Source organism: Rhinoraja longicauda, chromosome 26, assembly GCF_053455715.1.
Source record: "Rhinoraja longicauda isolate Sanriku21f chromosome 26, sRhiLon1.1, whole genome shotgun sequence".
Lineage (NCBI taxonomy): Eukaryota > Metazoa > Chordata > Chondrichthyes > Rajiformes > Arhynchobatidae > Rhinoraja > Rhinoraja longicauda.
The window spans coordinates 11,423,850-11,448,257 of record NC_135978.1 but is presented as its reverse complement, the minus strand read 5'-3'; the positions used below and the strand labels follow the sequence as shown (position 1 = coordinate 11,448,257).

The 24,408-nt window shown below is 42.8% G+C and overlaps 1 protein-coding gene across 2 annotated transcripts in view; it reads right to left on the bottom strand.

Moving 5' to 3' along the window:
• rnf43 (ring finger protein 43) overlaps window positions 1–23,987 on the bottom strand; it is a 162,576-nt gene extending 138,589 nt beyond the window's left edge. For both annotated transcript variants that reach the window (XM_078422480.1, XM_078422481.1), the window contains exon 1: window positions 23,472–23,987. In XM_078422480.1, coding sequence (XP_078278606.1) covers window positions 23,472–23,714 — 243 coding nt within the window. In that variant the 5' untranslated portion in view covers window positions 23,715–23,987. The remainder of the gene's footprint in view (window positions 1–23,471) is intronic.
• Between the last annotated feature and the right edge of the window lie 421 nt (window positions 23,988–24,408).

The following is a 24,408-nucleotide window of genomic DNA, read 5'->3' as shown; positions in this document are numbered from 1 at the left end:
TACTATGGCCCGTTTCCTTTATCATCGTTAATTTTTTGCACATCTTTGATTCATTGTTCTTTATCTCTCCACATCACCGTCTATATCTCTCGTTTCCCTTATCCCTAACCAGTCTGAAGAAAGGTCTCGACCCGAAACATTACCCATTCCTACTCTCCAGAGATGCTGCCTGTCGGGCTGAGTTACTCCAGCTTTTTGTGTCTATCTTCGGTTTAAACCAGCATCTGTAGTTCCTTCTTACATATTGATATTGGTTTGCTTGTTCTTTTTGTTTCCTGCATTACCCAATTTGCACAACATTATGGTATATTTCTCACATTAAAAGCATCATAACACATGCTCTTCCATTAGATCTTATAAGAAAATAACTGCAGATGCTGGTACAAATCGAAGGTATTTATTCACAAAATGCTGGAGTAAATCAGCAGGTCAGGCAGCATCTCAGGAGAGAAGGAATGGGTGACGTTTCGGGTCGAGACCCTTCTTCAGACTGATGTCAGGGGGGCGGGACAAAGGAAGGATATAGGTGGAGACAGGAAGATAGAGGGTGATCTGGGAATGAGGAGGGGAAGAGAGGGACAGAAGAACTATCTAAAGTTGGAGAAGTCAATGTTCATACCACTGGGCTGCAAGCTGTCCAGGCGAAATATGAGGTGCTGTTCCTCCAATTTCCGGTGGGCCTCGGTATGGCACTGGAGGAGGCCCATGACAGAAAGGTCAGACTGCGAATGGGAGGGGGAGTTGAAGTGCTCGACCACCGGGAAACCAGTTTGACCAACGCGGACCGAGAGTTATTAGATCTTAATCACTGCAATATACATTTCAAACATTGGTGAAATCTTGGGTAGGTTTCACACATAAAAGGTCAGTAACACTTTATTTTGTAGACAAAGAGTCTGTGCTGATTTATGGAACAAAATAATTAATCTAGGTTTCTTGGAGCTTGTGAGGAGCTATTGAGCCAACATCTGTATGCATTCTGAGGTGGCATTTATTGTTCATCTTTATTTTGCAGCAGTTGGGCATAGCTGTCAAGGTTGGCATTTACTGACCATCCTAACTTCTGCTTGAGACTCTACTTCTCATTGATGGTAGTTGCGTTGTGGTCCCCATAATTCATATTATAGTTTGCATGCTATCATAGAGCAAATATAAAATGGAACAGTATTTCAGTGGGCATCCAAGTTTGAGGAGGATGTTCTGTCATCCTTCCTGATTGATGGAGCCAAAGGCTTCAGAGAGGTCAAAGAAACAAACATAGTGGTTTGTGGTAGTACTGCTCAGTGCACTTTTCTTGGAGTTGTAACCCGGGAAGACCATGTCCACTGTGCCTCTAGATGTACAGAAACATCGCTATGACTTAGGGAGCAGCTCTTCAGCCAGAACCATCCATAATACAAATCATTTCTACATCAATAGCAATAATTTTAAAAGCAGATTATGACTGACTGAAGTATATCTTACAACCTTGGACTGAAGGTTTATCGTCTGTAAATCAGCAATGACAGTCCAAACTGATAAAGCTAGTGTTTCGGCAAATCCTTTTTATTGGTTTTGCTTTGGAAATATATGCACATTTTCACACGCAATGGCCTTGCAATGGACACACGGACAGCTTTAACATTGGATTTTAATGATGAGAAACAGAAAGGATGGGATTTCCAATGCCTGAAGTAATGCAAAATGTTAGATAGCCGACTGCAAACAGCCCGATTCCCATTCACTCCAAAGTTTGTTTTCAAAAAGTCACCTGGAAATCCCAAATGTTAGGATCATCAAAATAAGAGCCTAAAGCAGTACTGTACTTACTGCCTCAACCGTCACTTGGAAACAATGCTGGCAATTCTGAGCCTCGTACAGTCTAGAGAGTAAACAGTAACTTCTATTTGATTTGGCAAGAAAGGAAGTAGCTGCGGTCAGATTCTTGAGCAGAGTCTGCACATGTGCAAGTGAAAGTGAGTGAGGGCTGACGTGTAGGGGGCAGCATGCAAGAGGGAGAGTGGAAAGGAGTGCAAGAATAATTAAGCAAAACATGGAGCAGACTTTTGCCACTGTTGGAAAAGGAGGTGGTTTATGGAGGTGTGTGCTGCTGGGATAACAAGAGTTCAAAATTGTACACGGCTTCCGAAGGTGGATGGATCACAGTTATGCTGTAGGGCAGAGGGGAGGGATGCGAGGAGGAGCTTAAAACTAATTTACACTCTCGAGGTAGGGTAGGGTCGAAAAATAATTCAGATGTCTCGTGTTCCCGGGCGGTGTTATTTCCACATTACTATGGGCTGTGGGTGGCTGAGATAGCTGGTGGCATTTGTGTTGAAAACCAGCTCTAAATGACACTGCGAAGTTAATGAATAACCTCAGTAACAAGGCAAGCCCACAGCATTGCTCCAATATTGACAGAACCAGGCCACAGAGTTCTACAAAGGCAAGGGAGTATGTAATCTGTCAGATTGAAAGGTAGGCAAGGGACAAAACCAGTGGAGACGCTGAGTACTGAATGGTAGCAGAGTCTCTCTGGAGCGAACAGCCTTGGTCTGGAGTCTATTTCCCATGCTGTGCCTAGCTATGAAATGGCAGAAGACTGCCTGGCAATAAGGTGCTTTACAGAAACAAGTATAGCATCAAACCTATTTGATAATGCACTGCCAAGAAGAAACCCCCAACCCCTCAGCTATATCACTGCAAAATATCATCTGAAATCATAGATATTTGTAAATATCCCCCCTCCCTCCCCATCAACCCCATTATCCTCCCTCCTCCCCCCTAGGGGATGGATTTAAAATTAAAATGTAAATAACTTTAAAAATATAACACCAATTTCAATGAAACTTCTTCCATTAGCACCAACGGGACGACGGTAAGGCGGGCCTAAAATTGTCGCGTTATCATGTACCGTTTTGGCTGTAGTTCAGGAACAAACAAACAAACAGACAAGAGTTTTAGTATGTAGATAGATGACTTGAACGAAGGCACCAGTGAGATTGTTGCCGAATTTGTTTTACACAAAGATAGATGAGAAAGTTAGTTCTCCAGTTAGTTCTTCTAGTTGCCAACAGAACACAGGGAGACGCAGAGGGGTATAATATGTTAAGTGAGGGGGCAGAGATCTGAAAAGTGGAACAAAGTGTGTGAAATTGTCCATTTTGGAAGGAAAATTTTAGAATCAGGGCCCATTGTTTAAAAAATAAAAGATCACCAATTTAAGACAAAGATATTTTTTCTCTCATGGGTAATGAGTATTTAGAACTAGCTTTCTCAAAAAGAAATAGAAACCGTGTCTTTCTATATTTTTAAAGCGGCGGAAGATAGATTCTTGATTTAAAAAAGGGTGAAAGATTACAATAGGTAGTTAGGAATGCCACAGAGGCCACTACCTTAATAAGTGGTGGTGAAGGCTCAAGAAACTGCGAGGCTGATCACCGCTGCTAACTAACACGTTAGATGGACACAAAATGCTGGAGTAACTCAGCGGGATAGGCAGCATCTCTGGAGAGAAGGAATGGGTTACGTTTTGGGTCGAGATGCTTATGTTTCCGCTCACACGTTTGTTAACTATTCAAAACCTTCCATTTGTGTTCTGCCCCACTGCTTGGCACTAAGATGGCCTCAGCCACTTTCATAATTATCAACATGTTGTTCTTTGCAACAATCAACCGTGGATTTCATCATTCTCCTTCACTGGCCCGTTTCCATTGTCAAGCATGTTTTACCTGCAAGTTCTCCACACTTGGTAGTACATCCACTCTGAGCCTTAAGTTTACTGTGCTGGAATTCAAAGAGTATTACCGTGGTCCCACCAGCTCTGATCACTTTCCTCATCTATATTTTCATGTCGGGCAACTTCACACCCCTGAAAATGGGATCCAATACTTAATTCTGTTTACACTCAGCTCTGCCTCTCCATCACTGACGAGCCACATCTACCTCCAGCTTTCCTTGTGCACTACCTAAACCTTAAATTTCATCATCTTGCTTCAGATTTCATCTTGACTTATGGGTCATCAACAAATCGCGAAAGGCACAGTTGGCGTCACTTTGCATTTTGCTCTAGTATTCAAAACCTATCGTGACCTTTATCTACGTCACAACAGTTGCAATGTCCTGCATCCCCTCAAGCACCTGCCAGACCACAAACCCTGCATTCCTAACCTCTCCAGAATATGTGACATGTTTGGATATTCTCCAGAAGCTCATCAAATCCCTTCACTTCCTCAATCTTCTTTTATCATCCAAATCTATGGCGCGGCATTTCTTTTGGACATAGGTTCCAGTGTGAATCTCCCTCAATGTGGTCAATTAAATGATTCAACTTTATTTAAGATTTTCAGAGGCTGCAAAAACAGGTGTCTAAATGTTGCACGGAAATTGAATTGGAGACAAAATGATGCCAATTGAAACACAACACTAGGTTGAACCTGGTTGCCTCAACAGTCTCCTCAGTAACTGAGGAGAAAAATAGCATTTATGTGCCCCTTATGATCCTTTCAGGGCTTCACAAAATGCCTTGCATTCAATGACATATTTTTGAATTGAAGTCGGTGATGCAATTCAGAAAGTATAAATTGAGAATGTTATTTAAATGAAAACACTGCAAGAATATTGCATTCTCATATTGACTGCTGCCTTCCAGTCAGAAACCAAGTATTGTCCATTTCCAAACCAAAGCATGACCACAATGCAAAGATCTCCAGTTATAACAACCTGAGAAAATAATGCTGCGTTCAGCATCTGCAGCAGTCGATCAGATTACTTCTGTGGCTAACTGGACATATATTATTGGAAATGCATGTTAATGGAAATCATTATGCAACAGGTATGAACAACCAAAACCAAAGAACAGTGATCCTTTAAAAATAGTAACTTCATCCAAATGTGAAAATTTTATTTGGATCATCTCGATGTGAATTAAGTTGGTATTTTAAGTATAAACAGGTTTTCAGTGATGGCAGGAAACCAAGACTGGGGATTTCAGGAACAGGAAAACATAATCCAAACAGACTCATTATTAGACAGTTACATGGGGTTAGTGCGCAACTACAAACAGCCTACCACCCCACACACAACGTTGCCTCCATACCAAACCACGCTGCAAGGAGACAGGGGCAAAACAAACCGAAAACTGAAGTGCTTCACTGTTTACTGTGCATGCTTCTTCATGGAGACTACAAGGTAGAAAATAATAACAAAAAACAGTCCATGTTAAGAAAAGATTGAGAGATAATAGGCAAAGTCATGACAGAACCCTGTTGAATAAAAGGGCTCGTGAATTCACACCGAGGTAGATTCTGCATAGTCTGCAAAACAGGAGAAGGTTGATGGAACCAATGGCATTGCCAACTTCTTTCTTTTTGTCATTCAAGATCAACCAGGAGAGATGTGGAATCTTTGATCCGGAGCTGATAATAATAATTGCCAAAAATTCAAATCCCCTTTTGATGTTCAGCCCCAAACCATGAAAAACACAAGATTTGTTAAAAGCAGAAGCCTTGGAGAATAGATGTTATCCAGTTATGCTCATGTAAATGGCTTATGTACTGGGTGGATTATATTTAATGTGACTGGAGCACAGATAGCCTCTCTATCTGAGCACTGCATGCTTGCAATTTGCAAAAGAGTTGCCTTTGATCTATGCATTTAGAAAGTTTTCTTTTCATCCTTTGAGTGTAATCAGCACAGTTAAAGACGATTGGAACATGGAAAAGAATGAAGATTTTTGGAAGGGTACCCAGGGTAAGCGAGATCAGATTGATCAATAATGTAGTTCTTGACTTTGCCGTCCAATAATCAGTGAAGATCTTTGGATTTCCGTGCAACATTTGAAGGTGGCTCGTGGGAGCACATCAGCCATCAAGTCATCACCACATAAAGAGCTCGAGGAGAAAGAAGCTTCAAAAATCATCTTAAAAAGATGGCCAATAAAAGGGAAGGGTTTGCTGAAACAATTCTGGAGCCAGAAAGATAAAAGCACAGCTGTTAATTGTAAAAGAATAAGAGACGCACTACAGACCAAAATTGGTGGAGAACCGAGATTGCCAAATATAATGATTGCAAGGCCACAGATTTGAGAAGAATTGAGAAAATAAAACCACATGTAAATAAAAACTAGAACTTTAAATATAATCTTCTTCCTGAATGGCAGAAGTTCATAGGTTCTAGGAACAGAATTAGGTCATTCAGCCCATCAAGTCTACTCCGCCATTCAATCATGGCTGATCTATCTTACCTTCTTAACCCCATTCGCCTGCCTTTTTACCATTACCTCTGACACCCTTACTAATCAAGAATCTGTCAATTGCTGCCTTAAAAATATGCATTGACTCGACCTCCACAGCCATCTGCATCAATGAATTCTACAGATTCACCACCCTCCGACTAAAGAAACTCCTCCTCATCTCCTTTCAAAAGGCACGTCCGTTTATTCTGAGTCTATTGCCTCTGGTCCTAGACTCTCCCACTAATGGAAACTCCTCTCCAGTCATGTTTGCTTATCTGTGCTGCTGTGAACTAAAATGTTTACAATTGTACAATTTCATCTGCTTCAAATCTGAGATTTTATAGCTGTAAAATGTTTTAATTTGAGGGTTTTATATACTTTGCACATCAAAGGAAACTAGCAACTTACAGCAACCAAGCATTTTGGCAGTCAGATAAGAACATTAAACACATTTCCATAGAAGAAAACTGTTCAACTCGCTCCCAGGATAATTCCCCAAACGTTTCTTAAATTATCTTCGAAAGGAAGTCTATTCCCTTCAGTATCTAACAATTTTCACAACCATCTCAAAAACATTTTCTTTACTTATCACAATTCCTTCACATCACGGTATTCATCAAGAAAGGAGACCCTGGATCACTCCAAATGCAAAAAAAGCTGCAGACTCAGTGAACACCGTTTGGTAAGAAATCAGAATCTCATCACTTCCAAATACAACACAGATAAAGGAAAACCATGTCTTCATCAACTAAAGCACAAATGGAGGCCATTCTGACCTTGCATTGACACAGATTTTAAGGATATTTTTTCAGGCCAGTTAGAGTCATAAAGCATGGAAACAGGCCCTATAGCCCATGCCAACCAAGCTGCCCCTTCTACACAAGTCCCACCTGCCTGCATTTGGCTCATATCCCTCTAAACCTTTCCTATCCATGTATCTGTCTAAAAGTATTTTAAATGTTGTTATAGTCCCTGTCTCAACCACCTCCTCAGGCAGCTCATTCCATATACCCACTGCCCTCTGTGTGAAAAAGTTGCCCCTCATGTTCCTATTAAATCTTTCCCGTCTCACCTTGAACACTATGACCTCTGGTCCTTGATTCCCCTACTCTGAGTAAAAGACTATGCATCTACCCTATCTATTCCCCTCTTGATCCTTGAACCCATGACCTCTATAAATTCACACCTCATCCTCCTGCGCTCCAAGGAATAAAGTCCTGAGGTTCAATTCAGGAATAAAGTTCAATTCAGTCTCAAATTAAAACTCATCCTTTGAATTCTAAATGCTGGGCAATAAAATAGGTTTAATTTGATACTCAAATACATCCTGAGACATACATCAAATTAAACTTAACACGAAAAGAGACAATGTTTTTTCAATCTGCCGTCCACCTTTCTCAGAGTTCTGGTGCACCTCATTATAACTTGGCAGCACATCCTTGAGTCTTGCTTTTTCATTCTTCATGTTTTTCTTGAGGTTTCCAGAGCTCAATATTAGACTGGTTTACAATGATAGTCATATTTAGTGAACATTTTTAAGTGACTGGCTAATCTATCTTATTGATACACATTTTCCACAGGGTAGTTAATTTGTGGAATTCTTTGCAACAGAAGGCTGTCTAGGCCAAGTCAATGGATATTTTCAAGGTAGAGATGGATAGATTCTTGTTTAGTACGGGTGTCAATGATTATGGGGAGAAGGCATGAGAATGGAGTTAGTAGGGAGAGATAGGTCAGCCATGATTGAATGGCAAAGTAGAGACATGATGGGCCGAATGGCCTAATTCTGCTCTCATCACTTATAACTTCCCAGTTTACCGAGTATGACTTTAAATTAAGATTTTGAGTTGCATTCTCCAAAAGGAATTTATCCATACTTTAAAAAAATTCCTGCTACATGTTTGTGTCCTGAGAATTTACTTCATAATTTTACCCTTCGATTGAAAGTAAATGTTGCCAACATCATCTTTCATTCAATTACCATAACTTTAAATTGCAACTTTCTTGATCCAATCTTCCAGTAAATGAAAATCAAATTACTAATTGATTCATCAGGCTTATGGAAGATTCTAATCAGTCTTCAACTTGAAATATTAACTCTTGTTTCATTTTCCACAGATGGTAACAGACCTGTTATTTTACCCAAGTCAGGCACAAAAAGCTGGAGTAACTCAACGGGTCAGGCAGCATCTCTGGAGAAAAGGAACAGTTGATGTTTCGGAGGGAGAAAAGGAACAGTTGATGTTTCGGATTAAGAGCCTTCTTCAGACAAAATAAGATAAAATCAGATTAATAGGTTTCAAAGCGTTCACGTCTGTGGAAATACTACACATCTGTCATCATGTATCTCCGAATCCAGCACCCTACCCCATTGCCTGTGACCTTCCTGATTGCACAGAACAGATGCCAGTCATTCGGCTTCCCTTGGGAACACAGTCCCAGCAAATGCAGTCATGCGAGATTGAGAAGGTTGTGTCCAAAATGCAAAATGCATCATTCAAAACTGGCATAAGCAACTGCTTTAGACCCATAATAAAACAATAAGGTTGTAAATTAATAACCTCCTTCACAAAAATCCAGCTTGACTTCATGAATCAGTTACAATAAGCTCCCTTTGAGGTAAGTTGCAATGTTTAGCTATCTTTTAGTCACATCTGATAACAGAAGGTTTCCTAGCAGGAGTGGATCTTTGCTCTTTTTAAGGATCACTCTGATGTATATTGATCCCAAAGTCTCGGGAAGTTCATTCAACTCAAGTGCCTGGTGATCTATTGCTGTTGGTAATGGAGAAACCCAGCATTTCCCAACAAACAACAACAGAACCTGGGCACATTCCCCATCAGCGCCTTGAAAGAGAAGTCAACAACACTGTCCCAAACCTGCCTACTGTTTAGCAGCTCCTTCCCCAAGCATCTGGTGGATTAGTCTGCTCCTTGCACGTGTTTTGGACAAATGCAAACTAAACACTTTCATCTTCTCTCTCCAATTCAGCTTGATTACATTTTATTGTTGGTGACATAAACTGAAACTGCAAATACGTTTTGATGATGCACGTTTTGAAGTCTTGCTTTTATTTTGTCAAGTCTATGCCTGCATACTTTTTATTTGATTATGGTGATGTCATAGTCATAGAATTTTATAGCACAGAAACAGGCCCTTTAACCCAACTCTTCCATGCCAACCGAAGATAGACACAAAATGCTGGAGTAACTCAGCGGTACAGGCAGCATCTCTGGAGAGAAGGTTGGGAAATGTCACCCATTCCTTCTCTGTCTCGACCCGAAACAGAACCAATTTCTTCTCTGTCTCAACCCAAAACATCACCCATTCCTTCTTTCCAGATATGCTGCCTGTCCCGCTGAGCTACTCCAGCATTTTGTGTCTATCTTCGGTGTAAACCAGCATCTGCAGTTCCTTCCTACACTCTTCCATGCCAACTGTTGTCTACCTGAGTACCTGAGCCTGCATTTGTTCCATAATCCTCTGAACCGTTTCTATCCATGTACTTGACTAAAAGACTTTCAAACATTTTAATTGTACCCACCTCTACATTCGTTCCATGTACCCACCACACTCCGTGTGAAAACATAGTCCCTCGTGTACATTTTAAATCTTACTCCTCTCCCCTTAAACCTATCCCCTCTAGTTTAAGGCTTCCCTACCCTGGAAAAAAGATTGTGACCATTCAACTTATCTATGCTCTTCATAATTTTATGTTCCTCAATGAAGTCACCCCTCAGCCTCCCACACCCCAGGAAAAAAAGATCCAGTCTATCCGGCCTTGCCTTATAACTCAAGCCCTCTGAACCTAGTAACATCCTTATGAATCTTTTCTGCACCATTTCCAGCTTAGTGACATCCTTCCTACAGCTGGGCGATCAGAACTGGCTGCGATATTCCAGGTGTGGTCTCACCAATGACTTGTGCAGTTGTAACATGGCATTCCAACTCCTGTATTCAATGTCCTTACCAATGAAGGTCTTTAGTCTGAAGTTCCTTATCCTAGTGCACAGTCTTCAAGGTGAACAACCAAGGAACCATGTAGGTCAGATCTTGTCCCAATGTCTGCACAAGAAAGCTTTACATAGTCTCCCACTCACATTCAGGACCAACAGGAAGACAGTGGATGAAGATTCAGCAGACACAAGGAACTGCAGATGCTGGTTTACAAAAAATATATATAACGTGCTGGAGTAACTCAGTGGGTCAGGCAGCATCTCTGAAGAACGCGGATAGGTGATGTTTCAGGTCAGGACCCTTCTTCAGATTGATTGTAGTGGAGGGGTGGGAAGCTAGAAGAGAGGTAGGGGCAGACAAAGTCTGGCAAGTGATAGGTTGATATAGGTGAGGGGGGGTTGATTGGCAGATACTCTTGGTTGGAGGTTCAGAGGTCAATAGTAACCATCCATATCTTGCTGCGAAGATAGACACAAAAAGCTGAAGTCACTCAGCGGGTCAGGCAGCATCTCTGGAGAAAAGGAATAGATGGCGTTTTGGGTCGAGAGCCTTCTTTGTATGTTGCGGCACCAGCTGAAATCAGTCTAGTTCAGCAGACCTGGAATTCAACTTGTGGAAATAGTGCTCTCAAATACTCCTGTCAACCAGCTCGCTTCACTAAGGTAATGCAGATGCATTTGACTTCCAAATATATTTGGCAGGTCAATCTATCGGTCTTAACCGCACAATAAACTTCAACCAATTTTAATCAATGATACTGCTTTTGAAATCAAAGGCAAAAAGTACATCTAGATTGCTAAACAATAGAGAACAAAGCAGCATTAAAAAATAATGCTGCCTGACGCATTGAATTACTCCTTTTGTGTAATCCAGCGTCTGCAGTTCCATGTTTCTACACTTTGACTACTCCTCTGCAAAAATTCTTCAAGATATGCCTACTTTTCTCCTCAGTCTAAATGGTTCCAACCTGAAACATCACCTATCCATGTCATCTAGAGATGCTGCTTAACCCACTGAGTTCCTCCAGAACTTTGCATCCTCCTAATAAAAAATAATAAAGCTCCAGAAAACAAATCAGAAAACTATTTTTAAAACCTATTGGAGGTAATGGAGCAGCACGAAGAAAATACTGAACTCCGAAATTCATATTAGCTCAGTTAAAGAATATGTTGGCTAGCACAATCTTGTACACACACACACACACACACACACACACACACTGCAAAATGGCTTTATTTTGAGAGCTCTCGAGATCATTGTTTACAGATCTCAGCTGAGTGGTGGTAAGACAATGCCCCAGGCTTGGACACATAAATATCAGCTGAGATTGCTGTCCTCAGTCAAGATCCACTGACTCTAAAAGTGTGTGGTCACCACGGAAAGGCAAGATCAGAAATGGGGCGAGACTCCCCTATCACAGCAGAATATGTACGTCCATTAAATGCTATTTTAAATTGTCTCGTAACTCTCCCTGACACAGTATCTGGATCAAATGGAAAGAATGACATTTGGTGCATGCATGGGAAATCAAATCATGTGGGTCAATGCTTTTGCAAAAAGAAAGCATTACCATTGCTGTAGTATCATGCCAATGCATGCACCTGGAGCTAAGGTGACTCGGTCAGAATCAAACAGGGGCCCATTAACAACCCAGAATGACCGACTGGCACACAAGTTAAACTTAATATGATACACAGGTGGAAATCCCTTAAATTATTTTTAAGACACATTTAACGAGTTTCAAACTGTTGTCCAAGTCAGGCTCCACACTGTAGACAAGGCTACAAAGATGTGGTGCAGTGATAGAGAATTCTTTATCTTCGACTTTATTAGAGTCAGTGTGACTTTAGGACTAGTTATCAGGTGATCTGAGTAAAGAAAATGCTTTGAAGTACTCAGATAAACAAATCTCTCATGTTTGCATTTGGCTTGTTTTAGCTGTACTCAGGGCAGGGCTACAATTCTCTACTCAATAAACACCTCCTCAGTCAGAACCTAGCCTTTCATCTACTTAATGTATTCATTTCGTCAGCCATGAAGATTAAAAAGAATTAAAAATACAGCAGATCCCTATCAATTTCACTGCTCCCGCTCTGTCCTATGCATTCCATTAAAGTAACAGATTTCCAGAGATAAATGCTCTTTTAAGAAACAGGCTGGGTTAACCCCTACACTGGAAATGAATTACAGGCATTCATACAGGAGGGTTTTGATCCTGATCTGCTTGAACAGCCATTGAATAAAGAGCCCAACTCCTATCCATTGACTTGAAAATGCTTCAAACTAAAACACCAACTCCTTGTTTCAACAACATCATCCGTTCCGTTCGAGGTTCTGCCAACACAAAGACAAGTGCTAGCAGGGTGACCAAAGGAGATATCTGGTAATGGAAGTGTTAACAGCATGAAGATAAATTCCTCCTTAACCAAGTGTGGTTGGGGGTGGAGTGGGGGGTTGTTTTTGGGGTGTGTGGGTGGAAACAAAAGCATTGCTTTTAGATGGAGATCAAACATCATGTAAAACTATTCACTAACCCAATAGTGGCAAGACATTGGAAACTTTGCAACAAATAACTCAGTATACATTGATGGCACTGCCACAAAGACATTTACTGTACTACTAAGTACAAATTAGCAAGGCACTTGAATTGATAAATTCAGAAGAATTTGACTCTTTAATGATTCTCTCTGCCCTGCCAGCTGTGACCAGTCTAGTCAAAACAATTCAGTCCAAAACAGAAATTTAAGAGCAGTCAAGAAAATGCCGCCTCTACTTATAGAATACACTTATTGTACAAGTTTTCTCTCTTCTCTTGTGGAAAAATAGCATTCAGTGTCACTGTCATCACTGTCACAAATAGAAACTTGTTGCCAGCTTTTTCATCAGCATTCCTCTCACTGGCCTGAAATACACCAGACCAATATATAACCCCTACCAATGTCTTAATGGCCCACCAAATAACCTAGTCTATGCTCTCATTGATCCAATCTACAATGTTTATCCGTCCACTGGTCCAACAATCAATCTTCACTAATCTCCAAAAGAATTACACAGCAAGTCCCCTTCACATTCATCCAATATACAACACACTACAGCTTGCTATCAGCCCCAATATATATGCCACACCAAACTCCCACTGGGCAGATTGTGCTTGGACTGACCTGATATACAACCTGCACCAACATTACATCCCCTCAAAGTCCCACTGGGTCGGCAGAGCGTGGGCCAAACTCCTACCTGTTCACCAACCTTGCAAAAGGCATTTTACATAATTCCAAGCAATCTCCCATATGTCAATAGACAATAGACAATAGGTGCAGGAGTAGGCCATTCAGCCCTTCGAGCCAGCACCGCCATTCAATGCGATCATGGCTGATCACTCTCAATCAGTACCCCTTTCCTGCCTTCTCCCCATACCCCCTCACTCCGCTATCCTCAAGAGCTCTATCCAGCTCTCTCTTGAAAGCATCCAACGAACTGGCCTCCACTGCCTTCTGAGGCAGAGAATTCCACACCTTCACCACTCTCTGACTGAAAAAGTTCTTCCTCATCTCCGTTCTAAATAGCCTTACCCTTATTCTTAAACTGTGGCCCCTTGTTCTGGACTCCCCCAACATTGGGAACATGTTTCTTGCCTCTAATGTGTCCAATCCCCTAATTATCTTATATGTTTCAATAAGATCCCCCCTCATCCTTCTAAATTCCAGTGTATACAAGCCCAATCGCTCCAGCCTTTCAACATACGACAGTCCCGCCATTCCGAGAATTAACCTAGTGAACCTACGCTGCACGCCCTCCATAGCAAGAATATCCTTCCACAAATTTGGAGACCAAAACTGCACATAGTACTCCAGGTGCGGTCTCACCAGGGCCCGGTACAACTGTAGAAGGACCTCTTTGCTCCTATACTCAACTCCTCTTGTTATGAAGGCCAACATTCCTTTGGCTTTCTTCACTGCCTGCTGTACCTGCATGCTTGAGGAGTTGAGTATAGGAGCACTGATGCACTAGCACACCCAGATCTCGTTGAACTCCCCCTCCTCCTAACTTGACACCATTCAGATAATAATCTGCTTTTCTATTCTTACTTCCAAAGTGAATAACCTCACACTTATCTACATTAAACTGCATCTGCCATGTATCCGCCCACTCACACAACCTGTCCAAGTCACCCTGCAGCCTTATTGCATCTTCCTCACAATTCACACTACCCCCAGCTTAGTATCATCTGCAAATTTGCTAATGGTACTTTTAATCCCTTCGTCTAAGTCATTAATGTATATCGTAAATAGCTGGGGTCCCAGCACCGAACCTTGCGGTACCCCACTGGTCACTGCCTGCCATTCCGAAAGGGACCCATTTATCCCCACTCTTTGCTTTCTGTCTGTCAACCAATTTTCTATCCATGTCAGTACCCTACCCCCAATACCATGTGCCCTAATTTTGCCCACTAATCTCCTATGTGGGACCTTGTCGAAGGCTTTCTGAAAGTCGAGGTACACCACATCCACTGACTCTCCCCTGTCAATTTTCCTAGTTACATCCTCAAAAAATTCCAGTAGATTTGTCAAGCATGATTTCCCCTTCGTAAATCCATGCTGACTCGGAATGATCCTGTTACTGCTATCCAAATGCTCAGCAATTTCGTCTTTTATAATTGACTCCAGCATCTTCCCCACCACTGATGTCAGACTAACTGGTCTATAATTACCCGTTTTCTCTCTCCCTCCTTTCTTAAAAAGTGGGATAACATTTGCTATCCTCCAATCCACAGGAACTGATCCTGAATCTATAGAACATTGAAAAATGATCTCCAATGCTTCCACTATTTCTAGAGCCACCTCCTTAAGTACCCTGGGATGCAGACCATCAGGCTCTGGGGATTTATCAGCCTTCAGTCCCATCAGTCTACCCAAAACCATTTCCTGCCTAATGTGAATTTCCTTCAGTTCCTCCATCACCCTAGGTTCTCCGGCCCCTAGAACATTTGGGAGATTGTGTGTATCTTCCTCAGTGAAGACAGACCCAAAGTAACGGTTTAACTCATCTGCCATTTCTTTGTTCCCCATAATAAATTCCCCTGCTTCTGTCTTCAAGGGACCCACATTTGCCTTGACTATTTTTTTCCTCTTCACGTACCTAAAAAAACTTTTGCTATCCTCCTTTAAATTATTGGCTAGTTTACCCTCGTACCTCATCTTTTCTCCCCGTATTGCCTTTTTAGTTAACTTTTGTTGCTCTTTAAAAGAGTCCCAATCCTCTGTCTTCCCACTCTTCTTTGCTATGTTATACTTCCTCTCCTTAATTTTTATGCTGTCCCTGACTTCCCTTGTCAGCCACAGGTGTCTCTTACTCCCCTTAGAGTCTTTCCACCTCTTTGGAATAAATTGATCCTGCAACCTCTGCATTATTCCCAGGAATACCTGCCATTGCTGTTCTACCGTCTTCCCTGCTAGGGCCTCCTTCCAGTCAATTTTGGCCAGCTCCTGCCTCATGCCTCTGTAATCCCCTTTGCTATACTGTAATACTGACAGGTTCCAATTTCCTACTGTTCAGCGTCAACTGTCCCCAGCCTCCAACTCCTTTTATGGGAAAATCCCACTTGGCGAAATACAATCCTGAGAAATCAAACAGGTTCTCAATGTGAAGTTGGAGTAACTCAGCAGGACAGGCAGCATCACTGGAGAGAAGGAATGGGTGAAGAAGGACCTCGACCCAAAACATCACCCATTCCTTCTCTCCAGAGATGCTGCCTATCTGAAGAAGGGCCTCGACCCGAAACATCACCCATTCCTTCTCTCCAGAGATGCTGAGTTACTCCAGCATTTTGTCTCTATCTTCGGTTTAAACCAGCATCTGCAGTTCCTTCCTACAGGTTCCCAAAGTGGCTTGTTCCAAAGAAACCAGGAGTGATCTGGCATGTCTCTCCCCACCCTACCCTGCTCCCAAACACACCCGACCCTACCCCCACCCATGCAACCACTGTGCCCCTTTATAAACCATCTTGATGAATTCTAGCAACAATAACCTCCAGACGAGTTCCAGTGCACATCTCCACCACAAACAGTAGCTCACATCACGTCCACAAACTGCACCCTAACCATCTATCCAATGTTCCTTCATCATCCGTGAGAAAACTCCAAACGAAACAAAGAAAATGGCCGTCGAATGAGTACAGCCATCTTTATCAGAGTGTTTACAGTAACTACCTGTGCAAATTAGGATTTCATTGCATTTCATAAAATGTACATTTTACATTTCAGGTAATATAGTTTAAAGTTCATTGCATCATGAAGCAAGACAAGGAATTGGAGTCATGGAATTATAGAGTTGCCACACTGAAATAGGTCCTGTGAAACAACAAGACTACACTGATGATAGGCACAAAATGCTGGAGTAACTCAGCGGGGCAGGCAGCATTTCTAGAAAGAAAGAATGGGTGATGTTTCGGGTTGAGACCCTTCTTCAGACTGAAGAAGGGTGTCGACCCAAAACGTCACCCATTTCTTCTCTCCAGAAATGCTGCCTGTTCCGCTGAGTTACTCCAGCATTTTGTGCCTCTCTTTGGTGTAAATCAGCATCTGCAGTTCCTTCCTACACAAGACGACACTGACCCATTGAACACCCACTTCACACTGATTCCATTTTATTCTATGCACATTCTCATCATCCACTCTCGACTGTGCCAGCATACCAGAGACAATCTCCCGGGGCTAATTAACTAACTAATGCACACATCTTTGGGACATTGTGACATGGGAGGAAATTGGAGAACCCAGAGGAATCCCACCTTGTCACGGGAACATGCAAACTCCACACAGACAACACCCGAGTTAAGGATTGAAACTGGGTCACTGGAGTAGTGAGGAAACAGCTCTTCCCAATTCTTACACTATTACTTGAATTTCCATCAGATTATTATTTTAACCCTCCACAGCACATGCAGTTTAGTATTGACACTCATTTAAAAAGACAAACAGATAGAGAAAGGGATTAGGAAACAATGTGTCGTGCTTCTGGAAGTTACAATCATGCCTCATGGGGACATGTGCTATGTAGCCACAATGTACACAGACAGATACACAGTCTTAACACAGCAGTAATCCTGCTAGAACCTCTAGTTATATTTACTGTTCACAGAAAAACACATTTTCTCAAAGCTGTTAGCATTCCCAAAAATGCCTGATGTGCCTCCAAAAGATGAGGTTAAGTCCAGCACAGTGTGTAGTTTATACATTATCATGTCACAGATATGAGAGAATTCCATTCTCAAGAGAGCAAGCTGTAAATCAACATCCACTTGGATGAAACAAAATTGAAAAGTACTCGGCATGAAATATTGCAACTGTATGCGACTCTTTACAAAGATGGTAACGCGAGATGGAGAGCCCTCTACGATCATATGTGGGCTTGTGTACGAAACTCACATCGATTTATCATGCTGCCTCAACAAGTTACAATCAGGGTGCATTGTCCATATAAATGGTGTAAACTTTCAATCTTTATCTGAGCAATTCAAATCACTTAGGCTTTGAGAACTAGACTCCTTGTACAAGTAACATTTCACAAGTATGTATCCCCTATGCAACAAAAAAAAAGACCCTGTTCAAGAGCAACTATGTTTTGCTCTTTTGAGTGAAGGATGTGGAGTGTATCTCTTCCTATTTCAGTGATTTAATGCCAACGCCTGGCATTCTCAAGCAGGTTCAAGCAGAATAAGATCCAAATACAGCATCGGCCCTAAACTCAGAAGAGCACGCTACTCACACTTCTCATCACTGCTGACAGTTTCTTGAGTCCAAATACAGTGCCCTCCATAATGTTTGGGACAAAGACCCATCATTTATTTATTTGCCTCTGTACTCCACAATTTGAGATTTGGAATAGAAAAAAATCACATGTGGTTGGTTAAAGTGCACATTGTCAGATTTTAATAAAGGCCATTTTTATACATTTTGGTTTCACCATGTAGAAATTACAGCAGTGTTTATACATAGTCCTCCCCATTTCAGGGCATCATAATGTTTGGGACACATGGCTTCACAGGTGTTCGTAATTGCTCAGGTGTGTAATAATTGCCTCCTTAATGCAGGTATAAGAGAGCTCTCAGCACCTAGTCTTTCCTCCAGTCTTTCCATCACTGTTGGAAACTTTTATTGGTGTTTATCAACATGAGGACCAACGTTGTGCCAATGAAAATCAAAGAAGCCATTATGAGAATGAGAAACACGAATAAAACTGTTAGAGACATCAACCAAACCTTAGGCTTACCAAAATCAACTGTTTGGAACATCATTAAGAAGAAAGAGAGCACTGGTGAGTTGACTAATCGCAAAGGGACTGGCAGGCCAAGGAAGACCTCCACAGCTGATGACAGAAGAATTCTCTTTATAATAAAGAAAAATCCCCAAACACTGTCCAACAGATCAGAAGCACTCTTCGGGAGTCAGGTGTGGATTTGTCAATGACCACTGTCCGCAGAAGACTTCACAAACAGAAATACAGAGGCTACACTGCAAGATGCAAACCACTGGTTAGCTGCAAAAATAGAATGGCCAGGTTACAGTTTGCCAAGAAATACTTAAAAGTGCAACGACAGTTCTGGAAAAAGGTCTCGTGGACAGATGAGATGAAGATTGACTTATATAAGCGTGATGGCAAGAGCAAAGTATGGAGGAGAGAAGGAACTGCCCAAGATCCAAAGCATACCACCTCATCTGTGAAACGCGGTGGTGGGGGTGTTATGGCCTGGGCATGTATGGCTGCTGAAGGTACTGGCTCACGTATCTTCATTGATGATACAACTGCTGATGGTAGTAGCATAATTAATTCTGAAGTGTATAGACACATCCTATCTACTCAAGTTCAAACAAATGCCTCAAAACTCATTGATCGGAGGTTCATTGTACAGCAAGACAATGATCCCAAACATGCTGCTAAAGCAACAAAGGAGTTTTTCAAAGCTAAAAAATGATCAAATCTTGAGTGGCCAAGTCAATCACCGATCTGAACCCAATTGAGCATGCCTTTCATATGCTGAAGAGAAAACTGAAGGGGACTAGCCCCCCCCCAAAAACATAAGCTAAAGATTGCTGCAATACATGATGGGCAGAGCATCACCAGAGAAGACACACAGCGACTGGTGATGTCCACAATTTGAGATTTGTAATAGAATAAATCACATGTATCGCAGACTTTAAGCAGTCATTGCATGCAAAGGATATGCAACAAAATACTAAACATGACTACTTTGACTTACATGACATTGCTGTGTCCCAAACATTAAATAAGGGGACTAAGTATAAACACTGCTGTAATTTTTACATGGTGAAACCAAAATGTGTAAAAATGGCCTTTATTAAAATGTGACAATGTGCACTTTAACCACATGTGATTTATTCTATTACAAATCTCAAATTGTGGAGTACAGAGGCAAATAATTAAATAAAGAGTCTTTGTCCCAAACATTATGGAGGGCACTGTACTATTTGCCCTTTCAAGGTCAGACAATTTACCGGGTAGTAGGAAACATGGACAGTTTATCATGGCAAGCTCAGTCTCACTAGAAATTGGATTGAACCTAACCCACTGAAAATCATTTTATAATAGATTTCTACAGTTGCAAACAGAGCAGAATTTTATCCTGGTAGTTCAGGTGGGATTTGAACCTAAAAGGACACAAGGTGCTGGAGTAATGCAGCAGGTCAGGGCAACATCTCTGGAGAACATGGATAGGTGACCTTTTGAGTCAGGACCCAGCTCAGAATGGACTGGGGGCTGAGGAAGGGTCAGAATGGATTTGAACCTAGTTTACAGTCCAAACACCCATGGTTGATCGACTGGACTGCCAGTATACTATGCTGAAATTTTATTAAAATATACAAGATATGAATGTGTTATGCAGTGGGTGGTTAGGTATCTTCTGTATTCAGTCTGTGGAGTGACTACTACAGCCAAACATTTGCCAATGTGCACAGGTCTCCGAGTAAAGAACTTCACAAAAGACTTTACACCCGCAGAATATCTCAAAGTGCTCCACAACCAGTACATTATTTTTATGTGCAGAGTATTTTTGAGGTCTGCACATTCACCACCATAAACATCAAATGATTTAACTAAATAACCACTTAATTTGCTGTGTAAGAAAATAACTGCAGATGCTGGTACAAATCGAAGGTATTTATTCACAAAATGCTGGAGTAACGCAGCAGGTCAGGCAGCATCTCTGGAGAAAAGGAATGGGTGACGTTTCGGGTCGAGACCCTTCTTCAGACTGATGAACTTCAGACTTAATTTGCTGTGGTTGATGCAAAATTAATTCAGCCACATGGATGGTAGACTATTTTTTAATGGAGGTTTTTTTAAATGTTAAATACTGTATGTTTAGTTAGAATGTTGTGTTTGACACTCCCCCACACAACCAGAGTTAGTAACTAACTTGGAGGATGGAACTAAGTAGAATTTGCTGCAGTTGCAATAGTGCATTTCAAAGAGCCGTCCTGACAATTTACCTTTTACAACACTGCCCAATGATTCAAAGTACACTACATGGTGATATTTAACGACTTCCGTCTCTGCAGTGCATTTTATAGCATAGTAATTATGTTAACTCGGCTATTCATTTTCCAACAAAAATTTGTTTTGATAAACTATTCACATTTCCATAGTTTCTGAATGTCCCAGAACTGTAGACATGATAAAGGATCTTCAGTCACTAAACTGTACAAATGAAAGGCTTGACAGAGCTCTCTGGGTACAAACAACCCATGGTCCAGTAATGGAACCGCACAAAGCACTAAACTTTCTGTCTACATCTAGGGCTGTGGTAAATTAGTTGTGCCCAACTGAAGCATCAATTGTCTCACTGCAAACCAAGAAGAAAGAGCTCTTGATTGCCTTTGAGCAGTTCTTGGTCCATAAAGCACTAATGTGGCATCACCTGACAAAATAGATCACCCCACAATATTCCCAGAAGCACTGAGAGGCTACTAACTGCAAGTGCCATGGTTCATGTGTTAAGAGTTGCCTGTAGTGAATAACAGCATGCAACTACCTACACTGCTAAACAATAAGATATCTAGTTTAGACTAGCAAAGAATTACATAAGGCATTAAGAGTTAAAGAATGGCCCAAGAGGGAAAACTCAGCACGTAATCAGAATACCCATGATCCAAGAAGAAATCTCATTCCCTGACAGACCTAAGGAATAAACATCAGTAAGAAAGCAATCATTATAAGGAAGATGGGTGTCTGCAGGCAGAATATCTGCATCAGAACTAATTACTTAAAATTTCATCACCTCATTCTATACAAAGAATGAAAGGCTTATTGACCAAGGTCAGATGAAACATCTGCTAAATGGCAAAAGTTATAGCTCCTCAAATGTAACTGCTATCCAGGTTTATGGAATATGACAACTACAACAACCTCACTAAATAGACAACTGTTCCCAATCAACCACCAAGAGTCACCCTACATAAATATGCCTTTGTGCACCAACCAGGCAGTGTTTTCCACATAATGAAGGCATTGAGTTCTCCCGGGATCCAGATGACACCAGAAATCCACAGTTCTGAGCATGCATCATGTCCAAGCCAGGCAAGGAACAATTCATTCACAGGCTACCAAAGCCAAACTGACTCCTGTACTCAGCATGCAAGCGCACATACACATGCACTCACCCACACGGACACTGACAAGACATGGACACACACATTTGAGCTTGGAATATAGAAATCCCACTGACATTGCGTTATTAGATGGTCGTTACCACACACCATCAACAGCAAGTGAGAACAAGCTTCATCGGTGTCATAGTCAGTATCAAGCATAAATAACACTATTCATGGTACTCCACATATGCAGTGTGCTTCTCTCCAGTTAAAGTAACAGTACATTCAACTAGGCATTAACAGATTTCCACAGCCTTCCCATTAACCTGCAGCCCACCTTCGCTCTCGACTTCACCCGCTTCTCTCCCTCAGTCTCCTTTCATTGCAGATCCCCCTCAGTCTCCCCATTTATTGCAGCTCTCCCCCAGTCCCCACAGCTCTCTCTCTCTTTCTCTGTCTCTGTCTCCCCACTCATTGCAACTCTCCCCTGGTCTCTCTTTTCCCAGGCAGCTCTCTCTTAGCTCTTTCAGCCATAGCATTTTCATAAAAACCACAACATTGTTATGGCAAGAGTAGGCCATTTGACCCATTATCTAAGTATGATCCTTCAATCCCCATAGCCCTGCAAATTATTCTTTCTCAAGCACCTATTGAATTTACTTTTGAAAGCACTTGATTATTTTGTTTCTAATAGCCCTAAAGGCATGTGTATAAATTTCTGGTTATAATTGCTCTGAGTAAAATAGTTCTACGTTAGATATTTTTTTGTATCTTTTCATAAGCAGTCCTGGATCCATCTGCCAACGAGTTTTGCTTCCCACTGTTTGGCCAACTTAAAGCAGCCATCGTCTTGTGTATCCCTCCACACGTTCATCTCAAACCCCATCTGGGACCAACGCATCCCTCCTGGATAGATGACTGATTTGGAGACAATACGGCAACTATGGCCCAACTACTCTTTTGGATACATTCAATGTAGCCTCAGATAGACACAAAATACTGGAGTAACTCAGCGAGACAGGCAGCAGCTCTGGAGAGAAGGAATGGGTGACGTTTCGGGTCGAGACCCTTCTTCAGACTGAACTCCCCAGCGTAACCTCACTGATGCACGGTCTAGTCCCGACGAAATGTCAAACACCCCTTCACATCCACAGATGCTGCTCGACCCGCCGAGTTCTTCCCGCGGGGTATTTGCTCCAGATTCCAGCATCTGCGGCCGCTTGCGTCTCCTAATTTCACTTATTTTTGCATTATTCTCCTCTCCTTACGAATCCCATGATCCCATATGCTCTATTACCCAGCCCCACAACACAACCCTGCCAGTTTCAAAGATTAATGCACATGTACGTCCAGTTTCTGCTTCTAGATCTATTAGAACTACGATATATAAAGTTTATACTGGCTCTGTTATATCCGCCCCCCCCCCCCCCCATCTATAATTTCACAAAGGCTCAAATGAAAGATCTTCGAGGTGAAACATTGCATCGTCCCCATGCTGCCCAATCTACAGTACATTACCAGTATTTTACTCACACTGTTCAATATTAAATTTACTCTGCCACTTCTCCACCAGTTCTGCCACTTTCTCCCCATCCTCTTCACTGGGAATCACTCTTTATCCGCAGTTCTTTCTCTGTGCCTGTTACCTGCACCACGTTATTTGCTACAAAGTGCCGCCTCTTATTTACCTGCAGGAGCTTGCCCTCGGCTGCCACTCTCATGCCGGCCCCAGCGAAGTGGCCCTGGAGGCGGAGGGTGCTGTTGCTCGCCACCACGCCGTCCTGACTGTGCCGGTAATGAACCACCTCGATCTCCGCCTCTGTCTCCGCCGCGGGCACCGACTCCGAGTCGTGGCTCGTCGTCGCCGCCGCCGCCAGCGCCGCGGTCCACAGCCATTGCGCAGCCAGCAGCAGCAGCGCTGCGCTCCTCATGATGCGGGCTGGTGCTGGAGCGGGGGCCCCGCTGCGGGCATGCTGCACCCCACAGCCCGGGGAGGGTTACCTGGCGGCAGGAGCCCGCCCTGGCGAGCTGACAGCCCGCTGCGATGCGCCGGCCCGCAATCGGACTCCACCCCCGCTGGGATGGGATGGGATGGGATGGAGGGGCCGCTGGTGATGCCTGTATCGCACAGCACCTCTCATGCGCTGCGATGCCGCACTGACCGCCCGCCCGCCCGGGACTCTCACTCACTCACTCACTTACTCACTCAGTGCACAGAGGTGGGGCGGCCGCGCTGACTGGCAGCCCGGGGGCGGGGCCAGCGGCAGCGGCCTGCAGTTCGACAGGGGGGCGGCAGGGGTCGCAAAGGGGCGATGTGTGGGTGGGGGCAGGGCCAGGGAGAGTGACAGCCGGGGAGAGGCGACGGGCCGCTGCAAGGGGGCGGGGCGGAGGATGTAAATCAGCCGCGCGAGGGACGGACAGGGCGTGGCGCCGGATGCAAATCAGCCGCCCGAGGGGCGGGGCGCCGGATGCAAATAAATCTCCCGTTACAGCCAATAACGATATGCCCTGGGGCTATGGGGCGGGGTCAGCTACCATGATTGGCAGGGAGTACAAAAGGCGTGTAGGAAGGAACTGCAGATGCAGAAGATAAACACAAAATGCTGGAGTAACTCAGCGGGACAG